Raw genomic sequence first — 18,763 nt, 5'->3', positions numbered from 1 at the left:
CCCTGCTGTAACCTTTGCTTCACTGAAGTTGGGAGTTTTTTTCCTTAAGTACTTGAAAGTTACGCTCTTCTTGTCCAGAGCCTTCACAAATGTACTCATTAAACCAAGGTTAAAGTGCAGTGGGGGGAAATAAGATTTTCCTTGCATCAATCAGTGGATGATGATGTATATTTTGCTCACCAACTGTGTATTACAGACACTTAGGCCAAACTCTTTGTACATAGTGCTTTGCAGTGTCTCGGCTCTTCTACAACCATAAAAAACAACTATACTTTGTGTATCCTCCTTTCAAACCCTGGAAGATGGCTACAACTTTAAGATCACAAAACACTTTCCACTTAAAAGAGTTGTATTTTATAGCAGACAGCACTTCATCCATAGTTTGATAGGACTCTTTCATTCCTACTGCGTGGGCAATGGGTATGGACGGCCACTTATCCGTTATGCAGAAGCACTGCCTTTAAACTCAAATTAGAGGCAACAATAAACAGACGCGATTGCATTGGGTTATGTGCAATTCCAAGTGTATGGAACCGTCCATTCACATGGGTACACACACACACACACTGAATTCTCCATTCAATAGAACTGTGCGAATTCCTTCTCTCGATGCCCGTATAGTGAAATAGACGTGCCTGGTGCTAAAAGATGACACTGTTGTAGCCTAGACCCAAGTATCTGGGCCTCATTTTTGTCAAATTCAGGTCTCGCACTAAGTCATTATGTTCAGGTTGCTGAATGAGGTAAGGCACCTGGTCATGTTCAAATTCCCATTCTGGTAAAGAATCACTTTCACTTTTGTTGCTACAATTCTCACTTTCAGTTACTGTGCTTGATGGTGCCGAGGGAATAGGCAAATCCGGCCCGTGCGGTACCGATTTCATTGCTGACATCACGTCAGAATACACAATAGAATGTTTATTTTTACTGGAATAACCTGAAACACTAGTCAGACAAAAGTAACAATCCGTTGTGTGGTCCTTCGGTTCGCGCTAAATCATGGGCACTACGAACTTCATTGCTCGCTTCTTTCCTTTCATCCACTCAGTTAGTGTTACCACACACGATACACAACACACATGAGGTGCCCGTGATTTATCTTGATCGCCTAGGGGACAATCAAGTGTATGCTTTTATGATGTCCGTAACAGTTGCGAAATTTGTTTCTTCTGTGATTTTAGTGTAAACTTACCACACACATAACAGGAGCAGTTTGGATTTGTAACACAACCCACTTTATGGTTCCGTGCTGTAGCCATTGAGTTCCAACTTGACTACATTTTTATCCAAACCACAGACTTAAAATATTCTATTCACAACATCCTGTCCAATACAACTACGTAAAGCGGATGAACTGCAACAACTATACTTCCACCACGATAAAAGACAAATATCACAACAATCACGAGATACTCCCAGCGGTTTATTTATCACGGGTAAAGATCTAGCCGACTAATTACGCCATATGTTTTTCTTTTTCTTTAGTTCAGCAGTGTTTCCAGCAATGTAAATAAAAATTTCTTTCGGCGGCAACGTAGCACAGGAAGTGACGTCATACGTAGCTCGTAAATGGTACGTGCTGGAAAATTTTGCTTTGTGAATTTGGATTCAGTGCATCGGAATTAGTAAAGAACACATATTGGCACCGCTGTTACAAAATGATTGTCACATAGTGTAATAGAGTGATGTAGCTGAAAGACGTCTCAATATGAATCGATACATTTGTGGCTTCAGTAACAGTTTCTGGATCTCTTATTCACTAACTTCAATGGGACTTATTCTGGTTCGATACCGCGCTTAAACCTTGAGCATTAACTCTATTAAGAACGAATGCAGTTGCTATCTCCATAATTGTGAATTTAGGTGTCTTTGTGTGTAATTCTACAAATTTATTCAGTCATCATTATACAATTGTTGTTATACTTACTAAGCATAAGAAATGTTCAAACAACGATGAAAAAAAAACATTTAGAACAAAATAGGAAGAAGCTTAGAAATAAAGTTTATTATTATGTGCATACTTTAGTGTTGATTGATGATGTAATTGTGAGGATTTATTTCATGGGGTCAGTGGTGTTATCCAACCGGTTGTTATAATATTTCGAGTTTGCAGAACCGTTTGTTACACATAAACAAAAATATTAAATACACATGACCTAACCAAGAGTGAAAGAAAGAAGTCAAACAAATCTGTGAAAACACCTCCGCACTTATCCTGGTCGCTTGTATCGTTGTGAAAGCAAGTAACTTTGAATTGTCAATTGAATGGACAGACAGAAATTTGAATGGATGGGCGTCTGATGCGACCGAAAAATAGTTTCTTAGTCATGTTAATAAAAGTTGTTCAGATCTTAATTTTTAATACTTTTGAATGCTCCACATTTGTATTGGTGAGAATAAACATTTGAAATTTTCAGACAAGAGACTGGCATTTTCAAAGCTTTTCCGTGCATTGAATCTCACTAGCAAAAGTACACTATTTGATGTACTGTCATATATTTTCCCTTCTTTCAACTCGGTTTTGTTTGAACGTGGAAATAGAAAATATAGTAGAAACAGTTCTTAGTTGAAACTTAAGGTGGTGAAATGGACGTTGCTTTCTATAACGTAAGAACTTTTGTATCTAAGTCGTTCGGTGTGTTTCCTAAGACAATTATATCTATCTATCTATCAGCTAACCAAGAATGTTCATGCGGTTTTTCAGATTAGTTGCTTTGGTCTGGTTAATGTGGTCAAATTGATACTAATGAGTCACATGCTTACGTTCGTTTTAAACCTTATTCAGTAGAGAGCTCTTCAGTGCATTGCATGTTGCACTATCGCTTTGCAAGAAGCGTAATCTTTGAAAGAGTTTGCATTAAGTGTACAAAATAGGAAACAAAGCTACAGAGGCCGCTACAAGAATATGTTCCACGTTTGGAGAGACGTTAATAAGTGAGTGGACCGCTTAAAAGTGATTCAGCCAACTTTCTTCCGGAGACGAGAGTTGAAGACAAGCCTTGTGTTGGTCATTCATCCGTCCTTGACAAACAGCAGCTGGAGGAAGAATTAAGCAGAATCATCATCAAACCTACCTGGAGCTTGCACAGAAGTTTGGAGTATCTGACGAAACCATACGACCACATCTTCATAACCTTCTAAGATATGAAAGCTAACGTGACGATGTCAAAAATCTTTATCATAATTTTTGTACTCCAGGAAAAAAAAATTTTCAAAACGGGCATTCATAATTAAGCTTGTGTCTCGTTGAGAACACGTAATTGAAGCCAATTATGATTATTTCGAAGAATAAAATTTGATATTTAAGATTTTTGTGGGTCGTTTATGATGAGTGACGAAAGCCGCATGAACTTTCTTAATTCCTGAATACCTATTTATCCACTATTTCTCTCTCTTTCACACACACACACACACCGATATATATAACCGGTTGTTAAAAATTACAAAGCACCACTGCATAGAGTATATTTTGAATATCATTAAAAACTTATTACGACTACAATGAATAAGACAAATATAAGCGAATGTACTTATCCTCCTTTAAGAAATAACTAGTTCAAATCTTTGAATTGTTGGCTAAGCACTTAGCTTATGGTCAAATTTATATTATTAATATTAATACAACGATCAGCGAAATAATTTATTTGATGTTATTAGGAGATACGATTTACCTTAGCGACTTGAGTATAGGAAAATCACTTAAAAGTTTTAATAATAACCAAAATTTCACGTATAACCTCTCGGCCCTCCTTGAATATCCCCTTACTACAGGAATGGTCACGGGAATTCATTTGCAACTGCATAGTTTTAATGCCAATAGGATCTGAATTTATTTAGAAAGTATAAAATTAAAAAAAAGTTCTATAGCTTTTTCACATACCACCTTCGAACATCAATATGTTTTCCAAGACGTGCCTGGAAGATCAAAAATAGTCTCCATCAACATCGACGATCTTCTGTCAACTTTCTGGATGGTCATGGATACTATTGCCGAGGAATTTGGTTCCCAAGAATTTGAACTGGTGTCCTGTAAGGTGATTGTCCAGGAATGGAACAGGTGATAGATAATCTGACGGTACAATGTCGTGTGGAATATGTCGGACACAATAGTATTTCTCATCCAAACAATAGAATGGTGCCCCGGGTCATCCTAGCCACTTGAGTCTTAGCGTTGTCCTGTAACTGGAAGACCCCTTTGCGAATCAGAAGTGCTGGCTCCAAAGTTTTAAGTTTTTCTTGAACACTGCTCAACCGCTGGAAGTACACAGTTGCATTGATGCTCTGACGAGCTGGTAGCAGTTCCCAATTTAGGATGCCGCGAGAAGTCTATGAGACACACAAGAGTACTTTTCTCCGGTAGAGTGTGGATTTCGGCTGTTTCGGATCCGGTTCATTGATTGTTAAACAATTATAGCGGAGCCGTTTAGCTTTGTATATGGCCCACTTCTCATCACATGTCAACATCTATCCAGAAATGGTACCTTCCTCATATGAGGCAGTAAAGAAACACAGGTGTCTGCTCGCGTTGCCTTCTCGCCCGGAGTCAAATTATGTAGGACCAATCGATCGAATTTGTAGTGCTTCCCAACTCGATGGAGGTAGTGATGTATGGTTTCTCCACTCACACTGATTTTTAATCCCAGTTTCTCACATGTCTGGCCGCTGTTCTCCTTAATCACTGCCTGAAGACCTTCATTTTGTACGTGTTGGTTTTCAGGCGCGTGGTGCATCTTCGAGTGTTTCGTCACACTGCTTAAACTTGTTAAACCACTGCTACAGTGTCAGCGTAGTAACGACACCCTCATCAAAGGTCTGGCATATCTTCTTTACCGTTGCAGCGGCGTTTTACCCCAGTTTGAACTCGTACAGCATACATGCCCTTGTGACGCTCTGTGGAGGTTCCGTTTTCACTCTGTTATTATGCAAATTCACGACATAACTGATCTCCCGCAATAAGGTAGTATGTTGGATAAACCAACACAAACTACTGACCTTCGACTTATCTCAATTCGCATTCAACTCACGGTGTGAGCGCCAATTGAACACAACCTCCCGAGAAAGCGACAGAACGTTATTGCTTTTCTTCATAGAAGCAACATTATATGAATAACGTATATTTTTGACTTAACTGATAATGAAATGACAAAATTATTCACACGTACTAGGATAATTTCACTATCATTCAAATTTATATTTTTGTAGTAACAGATATCTAGGACTGTCAAGTAAATAATGCAACTGTACTGCATCTCTAATCAATTTTAGCTACCTTTTAGTTTTAAGTTGTTTCTAAGATAAATATATATTGAAATATAAGTAGTTAAGGTTGTTTATTAAATTACATTTTCCATTCATACAAACCTGCTGTCTTGGAATTCTGGCTACTGGCCTATCTAGCTGCAAATTAGTAGTGAATGAAACGCATAAAAATAAACTCTCTTTTTTAACGTTACTGTGAAATGTTTGCAATGTACTTTGTTTTGAAAAATTAAATTAAATATATGGTGTTCAAAGAAAATTGTGCAAAATTCATTTTCGACTGACTATGTTATGAATAAAGTGGGATTATTTGTAACCTTCGCTTAATGAGCTATATCTGTGTGCTACATTCAGATTTAATGAATGAAGTTTAGTTTCTAGGAGCAACTGTTTGCATATATGATAATTTTCTCATATAATACACTTCTGTACGTTTTAATTCTTTTTGGAGAGGCTGCCTTACGGAAGTGGGCATTAAATGGAATATATGTTGTATATAACAAATAAAGTGAAACTTTTTATTAGCATTTATGTAGTGTATACCGTCATAACGGTTTAGTATTACGTTTTAAGCAATGAAGTATATTTTCCGTTTTATTTCCATTCCAGCAAAATAAGACAAGCACTAGAAAATCCTTCAATCTGCTACAGATTACTAAACGGTGAACTAGAGGTGGACGATTTTTTGAAGGTACGTACATTCACTTCCAATTCTGTAAATGATTTTAAGATTCGTTCATTTATTAGATGTAATTAATAAGCTTTAGCATACAGTAGACGGAAGAAATACGATGTTATTGTTATTATCATCAAGTACTCTGGCTTTTGGCAGATCCTGGGACTAATGAGTTCTTTTAGTTTTAGGTTTGAGCTTGGAAATATTTCTTTCACGTTTCTCGATCAGCAGTTTCATCTTTTACCACCCAATATTTTCTTCCTTTTGAAATCATCGACTAACTGTGATCCTCCTTCTTCCTAACATTCCTCTTATTTTCTTCCTATGGCGGTATGAAGGCATAATATCTTTGGGGCGGTTCTTCTAATCATACATATATTTTATGTATCCCTTCAAAATTCTAAGGATTCTTTGATTTTCTGTGGCTACACGAATTTGTTGGTCTTCGATTCCAAGCGTGCGTATACTTTTGTTAGCATTCCATCCTAATTTTTGTGCTTTCTGATACATCAAATTATATCTGCCGCACCATTGAAGTTCCATTATTTATTCTCATATCAGTTCCATATACTTTTCCTTTGCTTTGTCAATCTCTTTTCTCAATTCATTATTCACTTTTCTGTAATCGTTGATGCCTGTGCTTTCTACCCTTGAGCGTCTCTCTTTCTCCTTAACACTTTAACTGCCGGCCAAAATTAGCTGGTTGGGCCCCAGATGCCATTGATGCAGTATTATGTAACTCTCACTCAAATATTCACTGGTTGCTATAATCCTCCTCCCATAAAGTTAGTAAAAAAATACTTTTTCACAGACAATTAGTTCCGGTATACATTCGTGCGCCGTGTTGGTCCGACAGCACGAATAAGTAGCTTTAGTTGTGAGACAACGGCTGGGAATAGAGCCATAAACTCAATATTACAATGTTGATCCCATCAGACCAACGCGGCGCAGCAGGAAATTTCACTCTTGGGCCCATCGGCCCAATACGGCAGCCAACGTGTTAACTGTCTAATTTTACCCCGTACTCCTACATTGCTTACCATATCGTCCACTACACAGAATTCTTTTTTTAGTCCTTTTACTCACATTACTCTTTATACTTCTTTAGCAGCTCTAAGTACTATTTTCGATTTCTATTTTTCCGTATTTGACTTTAACCAGGTTTACACTTCCGCCACTAGGAGTTTGTAATCCGAATCAATGTCTGCTCCCGGTAGTGTATTTGCAACTGATGCACTAGTCCTAAAACGTTACTTGACAAAAAAATATATTAAATTTACTAACGTTCCTTATGTCTTGGACCCTTCCACATGCAAAACTGGGTTTGTCTTTTCTTAGACCAAATATTTGTCACCACGGTGTCATGTTGTCTACAGAAGTCAATAGCATTTGGCCACATGAGTTTCTTCTACCTCATCCAAAATGATCCTACTTACTTATTCACAGTTCCCTGTCCAACTATGCTGTTGAAGTCTTCCATTTCTATGGCGTTGACTTCCTCTTTCCTCCTAATGTAATAGATCACTAATCGCGCCATGTCTTCTTTAAGCTTTATTACCCTTATGGTTAGTTATTGGCATATATACTTGTATTAACACAATATCGACATAACGTTACAAACATCAAGCGATTACTGCATCATTCTACTATGGATACGCTTCTTGCTACTTTGTTCTTCATTGCTATCGAAATACCATTCTCCGTATTGACGTCACCCGAATAAAATACTGTGTAATTTTTTGATACCATCTAATCTTTTCTAGATCATCTCACTTCACCCAAGTTAACTATGTACACTTTATATTTACCTATTTTCAATTCAAAATTTTCAAGTTTATCCACACGTCGTAATATTCCTATGTTTAGTTCCCATGGTGAAACGGAAGTTATTATTATTAATAATAATTTTATTATTATTAATTTTTATTATTATTACTTTTCCTTCCGATTAATCTTCCTGGAGGTCGATCAGGGAGGCTATTTTACGTCCTTAAGAAATGTTACATTATTATCCTCCTCCGTCCTTCCTGGGAAAAAGTTATAGTGATAGTATTATCATTTCCGTTGAAAAAGAGATTCAAATATACGTGAGTATTTTATCATAGCTAATCTAATCATGAAGACAGAGTCAGAAGATGAAGTAAGAACTGAGCAATGTATTGAAGAGAGAGTAATTTAAATCCAAAATCTTTATAACGAGGTGGATTAAAAGCAATGTATCCAGAGAAAATAGAAGACTAGGTTTCCCACCTTTAGAAGTTCTCACCGTGAACGTCTGTTCACGTACGACGTTTTCTTGCAACTTAAACGAAAAATACTGCAAGTTAAATAATACCTTCATAATTACACACTGCATAAAACATGATTTAAGAAATAATCGTTAATTGCATTTTTGAGTAAAATCATATTCCTATATTAAGAGTTTCGTCCACAGTATAACGCTATAAGACACTTCTAATCTAAGCGAACTCAATACTAAAACTGCAAGTGTTAGCTTTATAGCTTCAGATTACATTAAACATAGATTATCCGTCATAACAGAGGAACGAAAAGAGAAAGAAAAGCGAACCTTTGATTGAACCAACTATAAAGAAGGGTACACCATTTTACGTATTAAGTAATATCACCTAGTGAAGTGTGTTTCCATCCCAATAGCAAGTTACATTTTTTTTCAAATTGGATTACGTCAGATTATTACATATTTCAAATCAACATGTCAAATAAAATCATAAAATACCACATTTATTACTCTGTGTTGCAAATTACGGATGTTATAATATCCCAAACATCCAAAGTTTAGAAGCTTCTATGACATATAGAGCACAGAGGAGATGGACAGGACAATCAAGGCATTTCACAAGTGCCTTAACGTTGGATACCATTGCCATGGTGTAACTTGTTTCGAATGAACAGAAACGAAGTTATCAGAGCTTGAAAATTTGAATTTGTTTGAAAGCCTTTATTTCGAAAAAAATGCTTCGATGAGTATCATATACCGGGTGCACCATTTATAATGTCTCACCTTTATAACCGAGGAACCAGGAGAGAGAGAGAGAGAAGCGAAACTTTGTACAAAACAACTACAGGAAGGGGGGCATCTATCGATGTATTGGGTAACATTACCAGGTGAGCAGTGTTGCCAAACCAATATAAAGTTATAATTTTTAAGTCTAATAATCTAAATTTAATTTCATAATTCGAATAAGCAATGAAAACAAAGACGAAAGAGGTGACACTCGCAGATCAGTGTTGCATACATTAGGAGAAATATTGTAAAACATGTGTTAAATTTAAATGCCTTTAGCACACACAAGGAATGAAGTAGTAATTATTTGTGCATATTAAATGAAATACTGGGAAGAACTTTTTAAAAATGACTTCAAGTTTAGAAGGATCAGTTAAACGGTGTTCCCACAAGAGAAGAGAGAAAAGTTGAATTTGGAAATAGTGCAATAACTTGAAAAAGGTCCCTAGTACAGTATAATTTAAAATTCATAGAGCAAATCAGTATGCCATAAGGAGCATTGTCACGTTTATTTGAGATCGATAAGTCAAATACTTACCGAGATATTCGGTACTCTGTAAAAGCTGAGAATTTTGTGCTGTACAAGATGGTAACGCTGTTTCAAAATTCCCGTTTTTCCCTCAGCGTTAGAGAATTCGTGAAGAAATGTTTGAAACGAAATAAAACATTAATCAATGGACATACAAGGAAATGAAACCCATTTGAGTTCTTGAAGGACTAATTAAACTTAATGTGGATATAAATTGTTCTTGAGTTAGTAATACGAATTCACATTTCAACAAGATGGTAGAAATACGTTTACGAGAGTTACCTAATAGCTATTTCGTGCGGTGAATATACTTATTCTCGTGCAACTTTAGGGGAGTAATATCGAAACAATTCAATATTATCTGTAACTATTACGACTTGTTACTATATCTTTTTTAAACACGAATAATTGAAATAAGTAACAGTTTGTTCCAATTGAAGCAATTCAAAGGATGATTTGCAAGCACAATTTCTTTGGCTGTTTTGTAGCTGATGGGTGTAGCCAAGCGGTGTAATAATTACTCACTTTCTTCGTTTGCACGTCTAAGGGGATCATTCGGAAGCAATGTTCAAATAATTGTACATACAAGAAATGCAAGAAGTCATTATAACTGCTATGCCGATGATCACTAACAAAATGTTAAATTTTGCTTTGCGTTGACGCAATCCATATCGAATAGTTCCCCAAGTCTCAGGCATTACCAATCGGGTCACGAAACAAATTTCTTTATGTGGTATTATTTGTACAGATGAACTCTCACTTAGGAACTTAAAATTTTAAAGTCATTGCCCCTAACTGAGTATTTTTTATTTATTATTATTTTGCTACCATATTATAAATCTCTACAAAGGTTAGAGGTATGAGTGTAGTCTACATTCACCAATGAAATAGGCATTTTTTGTGGAAATACCTAATTATATGTACCATAAAATTCGTGTATTTTTTAAATTTCTACTTTGCCACCAACTTGTCAAATTGTACGTTATCTTCTGTATTTGTCAGCTCATTTATTGAATGTATAGTTACAAATCATCTAGTAATTTCAAACGCGCTACTGCTTTTCATGTGAAGCTCGTCATAATAATTTAAGTACATTTTTAGAAATATTTCTCGTGCAGCTTTACTTTTGCCGCACAACTTGAAATAATTGTTCAAAAATTACAAGTTTTTTACAAATTCCTTCTTATTGTTTCCTAAATGATTTGCGCTGGCCGACATGGAAACTTGTCAAATGGAATAGTTAAATTTTAAGGAGACCATCATAATCAATTGTAGAATAATTACATTTCTTCTAGGATTTGCGCGTAAATACGGCGTACGGATGTATGCATAAAAAATACAATGCAAAAACCAAGAAACAATTTGTGCTAGTAGACCACTAAAAAGCACGAATGCTATCTCACAGCAGGGCGAAGCTGAAGGGCGCGAGCTCTAAAGAGGGGGTGCGTCAGCGAAGATTGGTATATGCAAAAATAAAGATAGTGAAATGAGTGGATTTTGGTAATGATATGAGTTTCAATAATACTTGTCTCGGTTTCATACTTGTAGCGTTCCACTTGTAAACATAAAATACAACTTCTGTACACTGTGCACAAATGCAGCACCAGTGGAAAATAGTTTCTAATACAACCATCATTTATATGCACTCATTTATTTTATCCGTAGTAAAGTGCTCGTAAGGCTTTTACACTATAGTCTGCGTCGCCCGAATTGGCGTGTGACATCAACCAATAAACTCACAGTGCACTGTTACTAAACCTTCAGGGAGGAATCAAATCATTTATAATTAATATGGTTCGTATTTGTGGACAATTATGAATGATTAGGTTCCTCCCTGAAGGTATAGTAACAGCGCAATTCGAGCTTGTTGGCTGATGCTACACGCCAATTCGAAGGACGCGAACTATGGTCACCTACACATGTAAACATAAAATACAGGTGGATTACAATGTATTTAACTCTATCGCTTGCAGAAATTTTCTTTATGTCTTTTCATGCGAAGTTAGGAATTTTACATGTAAATCTTTCAAAATTTGGTGCGCCAAAACTAAAAAAGCACCATATTTACTATAAATTCAAAGGTAAATAAGGGCCAAAATGCAAGTAGTAGCAAGTAGTAAGAATGACGTAATGTACTATACACTGGCTCACGCACAACAATGCATGATATGTTTAACTTTTGTAAAATAGTGCTGATGGGGTTCATTAAAATTTTACTTAGGTGTTTTTTCTTACTTTTTTCCTTGAACATAAAATATGAGTTAGGATACGTAGGTTGGCTTTGGTTAGCTTAGTTTAGTATACATTTGGTAAACTCCTTCTATAATACTGCAGCAAACGTAAAAAATTGTGCATTAATATCACAAAAATCATAGGTTCAAGTTTCTCTTACATACACAACTGCTAGGTCGTAATTGATGAATGTCTTAAAATGTTTCATACGGCTACATTCTGCATGTGTTAACGAAATGTAAAGTATGACTTTTTTTTTAACAATTCTCGGTATGCAATTATAATTATTTATTGCATTGTTTGTGTTCGTTTGCGCTCCGCAAATTTTGCGAACATTATTACGAAATTAGACTCATATACTGTTATTTAGCGTGGCACATAGACTGTTATTTGTTATGGTACCAATAGCTTCTAATGTTTGCGTTTAGTGTTTAGATGTACCGTTACGTACAATATTATGTCCTAGCAACAGTTCGGAATATTTTTTGCAATATATTGTACGACAGTCATTTCAAAAGCTCTGCACACTGAAAGATTTTATGCAAGCTAATAATTTATTGTACAAAATACCTCTACAGGCCGTCAATACAATCTCCATACTTGTTTATGACAGCTTCCCAACATTTGGCAAATTCTGTACTCTGGATAGGACACCTTCATTGTTGGGGTGTCTGATCACTCGGGTCACTTCACTGAAAGCTTCGTCAATCTAATCTATACATTTTCCACAGAGTAGTTGTTTTAATTTGGGAAAGAAATCAAAGTCTGGTGGGAAAAAATAGGACTATATCGGGAAGAGAAGTATTTCCCATCCATACTTCTTAATTGTCACCCTTACTTGTAGAGCAGTATGCGGCCTTGCATTATCATTCAGAATGAGGACACCAGCTGCAAGCATGTCGGGATTTCTTTCAATAATTTTCGGGCGCAAAACAATTTGCAGAAAGAGCTTGTAGTATACGCCTGGTATAAACTTCCCCTGTGTCACTCTATTGTACCCATCTCTCCATTCGTATCATACGCGAAGATCATCGTGAGTTAAACGTTTGATTGTTGCTAGCGGAATTTCTTCGGGCGTGAAGAGTCTGAACTGTTTTATCGTGACGACTGAAACTTCATTTCTGGTTCAAACTCTCGTATCCAGGTTTCATCAATTGCAACAGTCGTTTGGAAAAACTGATCTCCTACTGTTTGATAACGTTGAAGCAATTTTTCTGCGATTCTTTTGCAACATGCTTTCTGCTCTTTACTGAGATCATGCGGAACCATCTCATCTTCATCTTTGGCTTCTCAGTAATAATTCTGTAAAGTGAAGTGACAGATATTTAGGCCTCATATGCAATTTTCTTACATGTTTTCGTCGACCCTCTCTAAAAATTTCATTCACAATAATCTCAGGAGTGTAGTCTGTTGCAGTTCATGGTCTTTCACTTCTTGGGGTGTCCGCAGTGCTTACACGACCTTCATGGAAACGAGCTGAGCACCGAAATACAGTGCTATGATTCACTACACTATTTCGTCAAACCTCCCTCAAAGCATTGTAAATTTCAGTTGGATTCTTTCCACATAGAGTTTCGAGGTTGATATAGGAACGCTTATTATCATGTGTAACCCAATTTCAGGCAGGTTCACCACTGAATTTCTCACAACACAGCAAAGCAAACCAGAAAACGTAGAAACAACTGTCCTAAAAGTGAACTTGATCAAACCACTCAAATGGTCGTGCATAGGCTATGTACAAGACTTTTGAAATGACCCTCATATTTATACCTGGACCCTCTCATTTCCTAACGGTTTGCGTCAACACGAAGCGAAAATAAGCACTTCGGTTTTACTTTCACGTGGTGATGTGTTTGTTTTCTACGGACACAGTCCCACGTAGCACAGGATGGTGCTTGTCTCTCTCCCTTGTCTTCCTTTACGCGCATATACACTGTCGCTGACATGCCTCCTCTATACGAACAAAAGCCCGTGTGAGTTTCCAACTTCGTTCTGTTAAAATAGATGAAATAGTTTCTAGTGACCACCATGCAGAGGTTTGTACGTATTTTTCCGAGAATAATCGCTTTTCAGACATATCATTTTGCAGTATATCATAAATCTATATTCAATCATTGTGGACCATTGTACAAAAAACAAAAGATTTTGATTGAATTATAATAGGAAAATTGTGTGGTTATGCCTTCTGAAAGTTAAACTGCGAGGGCACGCTTGCTCAGTGGTATAGCACTTACCTCTGGTGCGTGGGGTCCGTGATACGATTTCCGATCCAGTAAGTTTGTGGTGGATAACATCGTGCCTATGGGGCTGTCGGGTACTCTCGCTTTCTCACACATTCTCATTCCATTAATTCTTCTATCGTCAGTCACTTGCCTTAATCATTGTCCCCCTTAGCCTAAATGGCATAAACATGGGACGTTATACAGAAAGTTACACTGCGCTAAGGAATACGATCTCGTATATAATTTGCAGAAAAACTATGGACTATTCTTTACACAGTATGTTTACACTATTTTGTTTACAACTTACCCACCTTTGCTAACGCGCCTGGTCTCTATAGACACCTTGAGTTTCCACTACTTTGGCAATGCCCTGACTTGGTTAAATACTTCCTTGCTTTTTGTGGCCATCCAGCACACATTTGATTTTTTAAATACTGTATTCGTTTACTCATCAACTCACTACGGATCCAATCGTTCATGGCCCCACCAGATTCCCCGTTTCTTAACCGATCACATACATTTCTTGTTATTAATGGTCACTTAAAAGAGGATTGTTTGGTGTTTGTCCCACTATACCTTTTATGGCATTTCTACGTGCTGTACTTTTACTCATCACGTTTGAGTCCTCATAAGGGAATCGGCACCTATGAATCCATAAATGCAACTCACTTCTTAAAAACCAGTATTTATACATTATTTTTAGTTAATTTCGTGCTGAATGAAATACAAAATAAGTTGTATATGGTCCCCTAAAATTGGATAGTACGTATAAATATTGGATGATTTGAAAAATTTTGCTACCATTTAAGAGAACTTAGCCTATGTATTTTCAATTCAAATTTTACAACTATTAATATCTACGTTTTATTGTCTTTTCTAACTTATATTCAGGAGAAACAAATCAAATTAAAGAAATATATGTTTATGATGATCAAGAAACAATTATTCGTAACATTCATGAAACAGAAAACATATTCTGTTTCCTTATTTTAAATAGTTTACTTTAATTCGGCATGTCCCAGAATATAACTTGTCACAGATTAGGACTTTAATACTTCTCCCACGCAGAGGTAAAAAAGGGAATTTTGAAACAGCGTTACCATCTCGTACAGCACAAAATTCTCAGCTTTTACAGAGTACCGAATATCTTGGTAAGTACTTGACTTATCGATCTCAAATAAACGTAACAATGCTCCTTAAGACATACTGATTTGCTCTATGAATTTTAAATCATACTGTAATAGGGACCTTTTTCAAGCTATTGCATTATTTCCAAATTCAACTTTTCTCTCTTCTGTTGTGGCAAAACTGTTTAACTGATCCTATTATTCTTTAAGTCATTTTAAAGAGTTCTTCCCAGTATTTCATTTAATGTGCACAAATAATTACTACTTCATTTGTTGTGTATGTTAAAGGCGTTTAAATTTGACAATTGTTTTACAATATTTCTCAAAAAGTATGCAACACTGATCTGCGAATGTCATCTCTTTCGTCTTTGTTTTCATTGCTGATTCGAATTGTGAAATTAAATTTAGGTCATTCCATTTAAAAAATCATAACTTTATATTGGAAAATGAAATGAAATCTTTAAGTTTTACGTCCCACGGTTATGCCGGTTAGGCTAAAGGAGACGGTGATAATGAGAGATGAGTGAAATGGTGGAATGAAGAAAGTGGGAGGAAACGGGAGAACCCCGAGAAAACCCACGAGCACGGTGAAGTTTATATTGGGTTGGTAACACTGTTCACCTGGTGACGTTACCCAATACGTCGATAGATGTCCCCTTCCTGTAGTTGTTTTGTGCAAAGTTTCGCTTCTCTCTCTCTCCTGGTTCCTCGGTTATAAAGGTGGTACATTATAAATGGTGCACCCGGTATAGTTACGTGTGTGGTTTGCAATATATATGTATGTAATTTATTTTGTCGTTTACAGCACTTTGATATTTCTAACCGTTCCTGATATCTCAAGTTTGCAACACTGCTTATATCATGCAATTGCGAGAACTTGTAATTACAGATACCACAAACTATTACTGTAATTGTATAGTAGGGAATAAGAAAAACAATCACTTGAAATATTTTAAACAAATACTCCATTTTAGGGAACCGGTCAAAACCCCCACAGCCAAAACACCCACACTCAAGAAATGTCAAAAAGCCCACACAAACGGTCATAACCCCCACACAAATGGACAAATCTCCCTAATACACGAACGGTCATAACCCCCACAGTCATAGCCCCCACAGCCAAAACCCCCACACTGGTAATCGGTCATAACCTCCAACGGTAATAACTCCCACGCAAATGGACAAAACAGCCACACATAGCAACGGTCACAATCCCACATAAATGGACAAAACCCCCACACAAATGGTCAAAACTCCCACATACAGAAATTGTCACGTATCGTATCTCAGGAACGTTAAAAGTTTAAGTTCAGCTTGATATAGCACGAAGAAACATCTAAACAAATCGTCCATCAATTCATTCTTCAAACTAAACAATAGGAAGAAAAGCTAACTTTTTTCATTTGAAGGAAACAAGAAATCTGTAAATTAGATATTATATAACATCAGTCTTTCAATTTTTTACATTTTGTGCGAGCAGATCAAAACCTCCGAACTCACAGAATATCAAAACGCCCACACAAACGGCCATAACCCCACACAGTTGGACTAATCTCACACACTTTGGAATGATCACAGATCCAAATGATGTAAGTTTCACATGCTGAAAAAAAAAAGCTTTTGAATCAAAGCGGACAAAGTGAACATAGCCCCACACGTCTAAAAGTTCATTAAAGTCACACTTATAAAGAAAGACGCCGGAAATGGACAAAACCCCATTCATCTAAACGGTCATAGCCCTCACACTTATGAACAAAATCCTACATGTTTAAATGGGCATAATCGTCACACAAATAAACAAATCCTCCACACGTTTAAGCGATCATGACCACCACCCAAATTGAAAAAAAATGAAATGAAATCTTTGAGTTTTACGTCCCATGGTTATGCCGGTTAGGCTAAAGGAGACGGTGACGATGAGTGATGAATGAAATGGTGGAATGAAGAAAGGGGGAGGAAACAGGAGAACCCCGAGAAAACCCACGCACACGGTGTTTGTCCACCACAAGGCTCACTTGGCGGGGGCTGGGATCGAACCCGGGACCCCAAGCACCAGAGGTGAACGCTCTAGCACTGAGCCACCGCGGCCCCCACCACCCAAATTGAGAAATCCCCCACATATTAAAACGAAAATAACCACCATACAAATGGACAAACCACGTAACGTTGAAACGGTTATAACCCCACACAAATAGACAAAACTCCCACACAAAAGAACAAAACAAGACACGTCGAAATGACCACAGCTTCTGCACAAATGGACAAACTCCCAAACGTTGAAACAGCCATGACCCCCTATACAAATGGACAAAGCCTTACCATAAATATACGAAACTCCCGCGCAAATGAACAAACCCCCAACCTTCGAAATGGTCTTAATCCACACACAAATGAACAAGAGCTACACACGGCAAAACGGTCATAATCCGCACAAAATTGACAAAATTCCCCATATTTCAAAACTTTGAATCGTATGCTTCAGAAAATCAATTTTCCTCAGGATGTGGATGTTGTCCGATCGTTTGTTTCTCCACTTCTAACTTAGTATATGTGGATGTGTTCCTCTTTGTTCCGATATTTTAATATATATGAAGTGGAAGAATACCATGATGGACAATGTTTATATATAAACATTGTCCATCATGGTATTTTCCCATTGTATCATTTCACGAAAAGCTGCCATGCTTTGATCCACTTCATCGCTCACGACGATTATTCGATTTATATCCTACCAATTTTGACCAGTACTCGCCTTAAGAGATACCACGCCACACTCACCGACCATGTTCTATTGCACTCCCAGCATTATGGACTATCACATGGTTTCTTTTGCAGCAAGCTCTGGCGCTGGGAGGCTTGGGAATACTGACCAACTCCTCCGTAAAGCTTTCCATAGGCCATCCAGGAGGCGCGGGTGGAAATGTTAAAAACGTCGTCTCAACAGTTCAAAAGCCTGAAAATCCATTGGACTGGCATCTGGGATTTTCGCAGGAATGTCGTCAAACTGAGCGGAATTACTAACTTGTCTGCTATTTCCCGATAAAAGCGTAGGGATGTTTTGTTGGTATGACTCGAAACCTGGTTCGTAAGGATCATCACCGGGTTCGCATCCATCCCGTACAATTACGGGATTTCTCTCTGATAGGTGTCAAAAATGAATCTTTGAAGTATGTTGCATTCACATTCAAGTCTTTGTTCGTTTAGCTTATGTTCAAATTATCCTCATATCCGAATACTGTAACAATCATAAAGCCACGAGTGAAACTTTTCCTGCACTGATGAACAAAGTTGCTGCGTTCCCAGGTACTTTCCATGCAGTTTCCTGTAGTTCATCTTACTTTCGGCAATTTGACGGTTTAGAAGGTGGTGTACACGGGTCTTCTATACTCACTTCAACCTGAGGAGCTTAATTGTTTTGTTCAGAGTTGACGGCGAGGTGAAACCTGTAGCCCATCTCACGTTGAGTCAGGTGATTTTCGTCGACAGTTCCCTCTTAGCACTACGGGTAACACTTTCCTTGCAGCCCTTCTCCTGGTGGTTTTCGTGGATTAATTTTTCGCAAGATGAGCCTGTAAATAATGAACTAATGTTTATGTTTATTTATAAATACATTCGTTTCAAAAAGATTTTTTTAAACAGTTAATTATAAAACTATAAACTACATAGTTATGGTTTTGGCTGTCAACATAACAG

The 18,763-nt window shown here is 37.1% G+C and overlaps 1 protein-coding gene across 1 annotated transcript in view; it reads left to right on the top strand.

Moving 5' to 3' along the window:
• Positions 1-18,763, top strand: part of LOC145681112 (uncharacterized) — a 461,261-nt gene that overhangs the window by 326,712 nt on the left and 115,786 nt on the right. The window contains exon 10 of the mRNA XM_081752524.1: positions 5,869-5,950. Within this exon, the coding sequence (XP_081608650.1) occupies positions 5,869-5,950 (82 nt within the window). The remainder of the gene's footprint in view (positions 1-5,868; positions 5,951-18,763) is intronic.

Source organism: Thermobia domestica, chromosome 3 (genome assembly GCF_964235325.1).
Source record: "Thermobia domestica chromosome 3, izTheDome1.hap1.1, whole genome shotgun sequence".
Lineage (NCBI taxonomy): Eukaryota > Metazoa > Arthropoda > Insecta > Zygentoma > Lepismatidae > Thermobia > Thermobia domestica.
Note: the sequence above shows the minus strand (reverse complement) of the source record. Positions and strands in the feature narration are given on the sequence as shown.